The 8,543-nt window shown below is 45.8% G+C and overlaps 1 protein-coding gene across 1 annotated transcript; it reads left to right on the plus strand.

The window, feature by feature from the left end:
• The first annotated feature begins 3,568 nt into the window (after nt 1–3,568).
• Nucleotides 3,569–8,333, plus strand: LOC134015952 (opsin-3-like). The gene is made up of 2 exons (XM_062455429.1): nt 3,569–4,732; nt 8,084–8,333. Exons 1-2 carry the CDS (start codon nt 4,366–4,368, stop codon nt 8,134–8,136), a joined length of 420 nt encoding a protein of 139 aa, XP_062311413.1. The 5' UTR covers nt 3,569–4,365; the 3' UTR covers nt 8,137–8,333.
• Nucleotides 8,334–8,543: the final 210 nt, after the last annotated feature.

Here is an 8,543-nt window from a genome sequence, read left to right on the forward strand (position 1 = left end):
AAATGTCCAGAGAAAACCATCACCTCCCTTCTCCTCTCCTGTCCTTGTTCTTCCCTGTCCTGTCTTGATTTCTCCTGTCCTCTCCTATCTCCTCTACTGTCCTCCCCTTACCTCTGTTCCCCTTTCCCCATATCTCCTCTCCTCTTTTGTCTTCTCCTCTCCTCATATCTCCTCTCCTCCCCCCTCCTCTCCTCTCCTTCCCTGTCCTTCCTTCCCCTGTCTGTTCTTTACCCGAACTCACATTGTAACTCACACGTATAATTCCAATCTATTCTAATGAGGAGTGCTAATCAACATTAACAAGCAGCCAAGCTCTGGGACCACTATAGCAGGGAAACAGTCTGAGGCAGGGCCAACAGTAATCACAGCTATAATTTGTCATTTCCATTTTCTAATTCTGAAAAATGTGTGCAGTCCCCATTATGGTGCCAGCTGTAAAAGTAGATAGGAGTCAGGTAACAAAGGTATATCGTTTTTCTGCACGGGCAGCACACTCTCTCTCTCTCTCTCTCTCTCTCTCTCTCTCTCTCTCTCTCTCTCTCTCTCTCTCTCTCTTCTCTCTCTCTCTTGCTCTCTCTTTCCACCTCTCTCGCTCTCTATAAAATTCTCTTTTCAAATGTTCGCACTTTCTGACTGATTTCTTTCCTCTGTCTCTCTCTCGGCTCCTCTCTCTCTCTCCGTCTCTTCTTCTCCCTCCCTCTCCCTCTCTCTGTATCTCTTTTCTTCTCATGCGTTCTCCTTGTCTCTCATCAACACCCTACACAGCCCCAGGCTGCACAGCCCTCTGCCCTCTCACGTCTCAGACCCCCCACGAGGCCTGTGCAGGGTTAGGGCCGGGTGCAGCATGCCTGGGAGGGGTTAGAGGCCCCCCACTGACCCCCCAGGGGTCACTGCCACATGGGTCAGGTTCAGAAAGACAGCAGGAATAAACAACACCGACCCAGATGTGACCTGGAGTGGATCTGTATCTTTACTACCTGCACTTTTGTTACAGTAACAAGCGTAGTTACCATGCAGAAGACAAAACCATAAGATTCACAGGGATCTTGGCTGGGACTAGTTAGAGTTTGTCTATTTGCTACATTTGTCTAAAGTCTAAACTACAGAGGTGCATTCTGGGCCAGTACCGAGGAAGAGGGAAGACCAGCCTGGGCATTGCCCACCCAATTCACTGTCCCTGAGTCACATGGATTTGTGAAAGCCAGAAATGTTTCTGTCCACCCACAGATGCAATCCCTGAATAATATCTGTTTGAATTTCAAGTCATTTTTCAAACATACTGGTTCAATGGGAAACATGCTACTGTATTTCCAGATTAGCTCTCCAGGATTATATGAGAGGGTTTCTGGTACACAAGTACACTTGACCAATCAACAGAGGGAGGATAATGAACAAGATTCCGAGGACTCCTCCAAAATATCATACAAGATGACAGCATTTCAGGGCTGGACGGCTGGATTGCTAGCATTAAAAATAGGCTGAAATGTTAATAAATTTGTGGACGCTAACAATAACTTTGAAAGCCTTGTGGAACATTTCCCAGCTAATCAAAATGTGGTCTAAAATTCTGTGGAAACGTCCGTGAATCTGACTGTGAGTGTGAGAACACACACACAAACAATAGCGCTGTGAAGCTCAGCTTGCCTCCGAGGATTTGGTCTGTAATTTGGGATAAAGCAACACATTTTAACTGCAATTGTGTTCTTGTCAAATAAAAGAGATTATTTCCACATGCTGTCCTAACCCTTCAACAAAATTAATCAGGCATCATTGTGTTGTAAATAAGAGCTTTAAAATCCCTGCTGAGGCCTGCAATACTAATATAGAATGCTGATATCTGGATTAGTTTTGTCTATAACTAAAAGAGTTGTCCTATATGCTGGACATAGCTACTGTACACCAGTCAGGGCTGATGAGTTGGGTGTTGTAGGAGGACAGGTGGCAACTGGCATCCCTCCGGCATCACTACCTCAACTACATGCTTATTACACAAGCATACAGACAAGCTGCACATAGGCTACATACTGTAGTGCCTACAGTGCATACACTCAGGAGGGGGATTTAACCAGTTCAGCTCTGTCACACAAACATATACAGTTCAGAGTGTAAATAATCCCCCCTCTTGGATGCTAAAGCACGCTACAACTTGTGTACTTCCTCTGGTGCCACAACCTCTGCCCTCAGCTCCTCTGGCCCAGCCTGTCTGCCTCTTACAGCATGATGTAGCAGTCCCAGACCTGTCTGTCTGCCTCTTACAGCCTGATGTAGCAGTCCCAGACCTGTCTGTCTGCCTCTTACAGCCTGATGTAGCAGTCCCAGACCTGTCTGTCTGCCTCTTACAGCATGATGTAGCAGTCTCAGACCTGTCTGTCTGCCTCTTACAGCCTGATGTAGCAGTCCCAGACCTGTCTGTCTGCCTCTTACAGCCTGATGTAGCAGTCCCAGACCTGTCTGTCTGCCTCTTACAGCCTGATGTAGCAGTCTCAGACCTGTCTGTCTGCCTCTTACAGCATGATGTAGCAGTCCCAGACCTGTCTGTCTGCCTCTTACAGCATGATGTAGCAGTCTCAGACCTGTCTGTCTGCCTCTTACAGCATGATGTAGCAGTCTCAGACCTGTCTGTCTGCCTCTTACAGCATGATGTAGCAGTCCCAGACCTGTCTGTCTGCCTCTTACAGCATGCTGTAGCAGTCCCAGACCTGTCTGTCTGCCTCTTACAGCATGATGTAGCAGTCTCAGACCTGTCTGTCTGCCTCTTACAGCATGATGTAGCAGTCCCAGACCTGTCTGTCTGCCTCTTACAGCATGCTGTAGCAGTCCCAGACCTGTCTGTCTGCCTCTTACAGCATGATGTAGCAGTCTCAGACCTGTCTGTCTGCCTCTTACAGCATGATGTAGCAGTCCCAGACCTGTCTGTCTGCCTCTTACAGCATGCGGTAGCAGTCTCAGACCTGTCTGTCTGCCTCTTACAGCATGATGTAGCAGTCTCAGACCTGTCTGTCTGCCTCTTACAGCATGATGTAGCAGTCTCAGACCTGTCTGTCTGCCTGCTGTAGCAGTCTCAGACCTGTCTGTCTGCCTCTTACAGCATGCTGTAGCAGTCTCAGACCTGTCTGCCTGCTGTAGCAGTCTCAGACCTGTCTGTCTGCCTCTTCCTGGATGGTGCCGTAATCTCTCATTCGTGTCATGAGAGATTGGTCATGTGTTGGTTGAGATGTGTCAGAAATAACCATTCCAACGCAAAACATCCAAATAATATTCTCTTTTTGGAACACTGAGGTTTAACTAACTCTATTTTATGAGATATTGGAAACTGTCCAATAACATTGGATCCCTTCATAGGGATCGTGGTGATTTGGTGTCTGTATGTGCATGCGAAGGAAGGTGCGTCTGTCACTTTATCCATAAAACTCCCACCTCTCAACTATTCCCCATTCGGTTTTTCTTTCTCTCTTTCACTATCTCTCTCTCTCTCTCTCTCTCTCTCTCTCTCTTTAAGGCTCTATCTGGTGACGTAGGCTGAGATTTGGCTTTAAAAGCTTTTCCGCGCTCATTCGAGGATTGAGAGCTCTCAGGTGCTCAACACGGTCATGCGGCCGATGTGCGGATTTATTGGAGACTAATATGTTCGTAGGGAATTATAACTTATGTAGCCAGTTCGTGGAACATTTGTATACACAGAAAGTTTGTTTGCAAGGTATGGAATACTAGACTTTCAATGTTGATTCTTAGCCTAACGGCCAGCATTCAGCAAGACGTTTCATACGATCAGAATAATGATAATGATTAGAAAAAAGATTAAGTAACCTTACACAGGACATTATACATTTACTCCATCTGCAGTCGAAGATTGTGAATTAATCTGGAGCCTTCGCGTAACGGCAATGTACACTGTGGACCAGCGTGCGCTCTCACTTGAGGACTGCCTTGCACCATCGCTTTACCGTTAAAATGCTCAGAAAATGCCAATTTAGGCACTAGCCAAGAATCAAAATAATTCGACAATTTATGTTAGATAGCCTACTACATCTGTAGCCTGACAATCTCGATTGAAGAGATGCATAAAGCTCAATTGATGCCCAACGAACAATACAAACGCAGAGGAGTTTTCACTAAAAACAAGTTTTGAAGAAAAAGAGAGAATTCCGCATACCTGTGTTATCCAGAGCATGGATTAAGCTACCATCTGGATCTCTACTATTGAACCCATCTCGATGGGCTGTAATGCAGTCTATAAACTGTAAATGGGCAGTGAGAATGGAAGAAAGATATCTAGATAATTGCTGCGAGCTGTGCGCCCTATCCAATTTCACCCAAGCCCTCATAAGACTAATGTGAAACTAGCTTTAATGAATAAAACCCAGGATGTTTTCTGACCAGGCAGACCTGAACTACAGTTTCAACGTGAGCGAAGACCTGTTCACGTTCCTGGACCGAGATTCGAGCAACTCCACGGAGGCAAAGCTCTCCAGAGCTGGCTTCATAGTCCTCTCTGTGTTCCTGGGTTTAATCATGACTTTCGGATTCCTCAACAACTTCGTTGTCCTCATGCTCTTCTGCCGATTCAAGACTCTGCGAACGCCTGTCAACATGCTCTTATTGAACATCAGTGTTAGCGACATGCTAGTGTGCTTGTTCGGCACCACGCTGAGCTTCGCGTCCAGCATCCACGGGAAGTGGTTCCTAGGCACCCACGGGTGCAACTGGTACGGCTTCATCAACTCCTGTTTCGGTGAGTCAGAGGACGCCAGACCGCCACTTGCGGCTGTTTGTCTTAATTTCGGCCTCTGTTCAAACAAGCCCTTTTAATTTAGTGGGTTGTTTCTCACGTGGGTTTAGCAATAGGCACATCTCTGTTTTTACTCATACATGCTGTTTAGGGCTGTAAAACAGCGTTCAGAGATCGTTATTTACGTTTTCAGTTAATAAAACACGGAGTTGGTGTATATTTTAAGAATCCGACACTAATAATGAAGCTTGTAAAGCTATAGAGAACCTCTGCCATTTATAACACTGCAACGTCCCTTTAATTAAGTCACCATGATGCTTGAGACTAAATAAATACATGAATATTTAATGTACTGTAACTGTACAATAATTTCACTATTGTCTCTTCGGGCCTATTGGTGAATGTGCCATATCAGTAGTATAGTTGACATGCACAAAGACCAAGTGCATCAGTTCATGATGAAAAATATGTCTGAAGGTTTCAACTACAGCCAAAGGAAATGTGAAATTGTGTTAGAATATATATTTTTCGCATGAAACCCCACTCTGAAAGTGAACCTTTGGCTTATTCGGTTTGTATGCTGCAATTTGATGTCACACTTGATGCAAAGTCAAAGCCATCCACTCAGAGTCTATTGGATTGAAACATCACTCAGGCTTTGAAGTGCCGAAATATATGTTGCTGTAGGCAAGTAACAGAAGCTAACAAGCTAATGAAACCTCCAGCTCTATACCAGGACAGCTGCCTCTAGCTCCCCTGGGATCCAGTCTGTCTGTTTCACACAAGATATGGACTGTGATTGATCCTATAGAGCATCCCATCTGGGATGTGAGACATCTCTTCTCAGCCTCCTTAACGGTCATTGATACACTGTTTCATCGACATCATATCTGCAGATATGGATTATTGTTCACGGTAATCATACCAGCCAGTGTGTAAAACTCAGGAAGATGGCATGTGGTGTAATTATGACAGAGAGAGAGAGACAGAGAGAGAGAGAGAGAGAGAGACAGAGAGAGAGAGAGCGACAGAGGGAGAGACATAGAGACAGAGAGACAGAGAGAGAGAGAGAGACAGAGAGACAGAGAGAGAGAGAGAGAGAGAGAGAGAGAGAGAGAGAGAAAGAGAGAGAGACAGAGAGAGAGAAAGGGGGGGGGGAATGTGTGTGTGCGTTCGTGTGCGTGTGTAGGGTTGAAGATGACACCAGGGTCTGAATGGTGGGCGGACAGGCAGGTAGTGTGGAGGGTGGCGATGGAGGGAAGGTGGCAGAGACAATCTGTCCAGTTGCAAGAAACAGGATATCTTAAGGAGGAAAACATTGAGGAGAGAAGAGGAGTTGGTAGGAGAAAGAAAGGAGATGAGGGGAGAGGAAACAAAGGGAGGAGAGATGATCGGAGAGGTGAGGTGATGATGGGAGGAAAGCAGAGGAGTCAAGGACAGGTGAGGGATGCGGTGTGGGGAGTTGACGAGGCGGGGAAGCAGGTCAAACCCATAGCTGTCACACACACATCAAAACACACACACACATCAACACACACACACCTGAAACCCCTGATCCTGCATTCCTGTCAAAAGGACCAGTGGAGTGGCCAGTGATTCATGACTTGAATCCTTCCTCACAAGATTCAGCTTTTTATTTCTTCCTTTCATTCTCTCTTTCGCAGAATTCTGTCTCCTCCCCCCTTCTTTCTTGTCGTTACACACACCCACGCGTGCATACTCATGCATTCTCCTCTGGTCAGACGATTAAATCACAGCTTTCGCCTGAATAACGTGTATCCGTTTAAAGCTTAATATGAAAGCACTCTTAAGAGAGTCAGATGGCTGCCATTTGTGAGCTCCAGGCTCTGTCCCCGCTCCTGGAGAGGGACCAGGAGAGTGAAGGCTATTGTTCTGCTCTCTGGAATTTGCTTAGCTTCAACATCCATTAAAAGCAGTTACAGTACAGAATGTTCTTCTACAGGAAAAGTTCAGACCAATATATCAAACAGGGGCTATTTGATAGCAGTTCAGAGCAACACACAGTAGGAGTGTGATTAGCCAGAGTGCTATCTGTCCATGTGCTCTCAGAGGAGAGGGAGGAGAGCTGCCGCTGCTCTCTCTCTCTGCTCTCTGTCCTGTGAGTCGGCTTAGTCTTACCGACCAGCACTAAGTCCAGGATTGCCTGGCTTTCTCTGGACCGATTGCCTCAGCTGAGTGTGTGTGTGTGTGTGTGTGTATGCCCAGAAGAGCTCAGGAAATGAGTGACATTTTTTTATGTACTATGTACCTTCTGTATGTATTTGTTTGTGTGTGTGTGTGTGTATGACCTGTCAATACAGAAAACTGCACAAAAGAGCACAATAAATAAGTGATATATGTTCTTGTGTTCCATGTACTATGTACCTTGTGCATCTGTCTGTGTGTATGTGTTTGTGTGCGTGTCTGTATGTACGTATGCATGCTAACGTGGATTTAATCTGAAAGCTGAAAGTATGAACCCCCTCCATGTGCTGTGTGTATGAACACTGAACAGCAAACACAGGGATCCTCGTCTGCCACCCCAGCAGCAGGGTGGGTTAGGAGAGGGCTGCTCCAGCATATGCAGCTGTCAGCAGAGGGACGTACAAACATGGTTAGAAATCCCGTCAAACAGGGAGTCAGGTGGCTGAGTGGTTAGGGAATCGGACAAGTAATCAGAAGGTTGCAGGTTCGATTCCCGGCCGTGTCAATTGACGTTGTGTCCTTGGGCAAGGCACTTCACCCTACTTGCCTCGGGGAGAATGTCCCTGTACTTACTGTAAGTCGCTCTGGATAAGAGCGTCTGCTAAATGTAAATGTAAACACCAGTGTTTGCTTGAATCTCTCTGGACTGTCTTGAGGCTGGGGTGCATATTCAGAAAAACACATTGGTTCCTTTGAAGTTGACAAGAATAATCCAGTACAAATACCGGTAAGTCATTTTAATGATAATGAATTGAGTGTTTAGACTCAAGACTTCCTGCCAGTCAAATATAATTGTAGTCCGCTATGGTGATACAAGGACACTCTACCCACGGTAACTGTGGCCTTGTAAACATCCAGTGCTCTGGATCCAAACGCACATTGAACAAACCAGACTTTCATCTTCAGACTTGTTCTGAAGTCTTTCCTGTAGTAAACAGCCAAGGAAGAGTGAGTGTTAGACCGAAGTTGAGCCCAGCAGGGGGTGACTTCACTGACTGCATGCTCGGGTCTGATAACCACAGGGACCATGAGGCTCAAACTAAAAGTGTCAACACTTAAAATGCATTGTGTGTTTCTGTGTTGGTTGGTGTGTGTTCCTTCTCCTACAGTCCAATGATCTGGTGCCTATGTTTTCTTCCTGTTTCACAGGGCTAAGGGATCACTTCTACATTTCATTTAGCTCTGTTACACCCAACGTGTGAGAAGTACAGAGATGGAAAATGGATTCTGCGTGTATTTTGTGTTGGTTTTTCAGTGTGTGTGCTACTTCATGGTGTTTATCAGCTGTCAGAGTGACAGGATGTATATTATTTAAATGAATTCCCTTCTCACCTTCGCACACCTTCGGAATAAATTGTTGTCTGCCCACACTACTCAGATGAATGTCTCAAGAAAGAGAAAGGTGATTGACATTAAACAAATTACATTACTCCCTCCCTCCCTCCCTCCCTCCCTCCCTCCCTCTCTCTCTCTCTCTCTCTCTCTCTCTCTCTCTCTCTCCCTCCCTCTCTCTCTCTCACTGTCTATCTCTCACATACTCTCTCTCAGACTCTTTCTCAGTTTTCTATCTAAATAAAACACAGAAGCAGAAGGAAGAGGTCATGTTTCC

This window comes from Osmerus eperlanus, unplaced genomic scaffold, assembly GCF_963692335.1.
Source record: "Osmerus eperlanus unplaced genomic scaffold, fOsmEpe2.1 SCAFFOLD_219, whole genome shotgun sequence".
Taxonomy (NCBI): Eukaryota; Metazoa; Chordata; class Actinopteri; order Osmeriformes; family Osmeridae; genus Osmerus; species Osmerus eperlanus.

Bases quoted from the DNA above. Each gene is read 5' to 3' on its own strand.
- LOC134015952 (XM_062455429.1), top strand. From the start codon at position 4,366: ATGTTTTCTGACCAGGCAGACCTGAACTACAGTTTCAACGTGAGCGAA. The intron at 4,733-8,083 runs GTGAGTCAGAGG...CCTGTTTCACAG, and splicing joins CTTCATCAACTCCTGTTTCG to GGCTAAGGGATCACTTCTAC.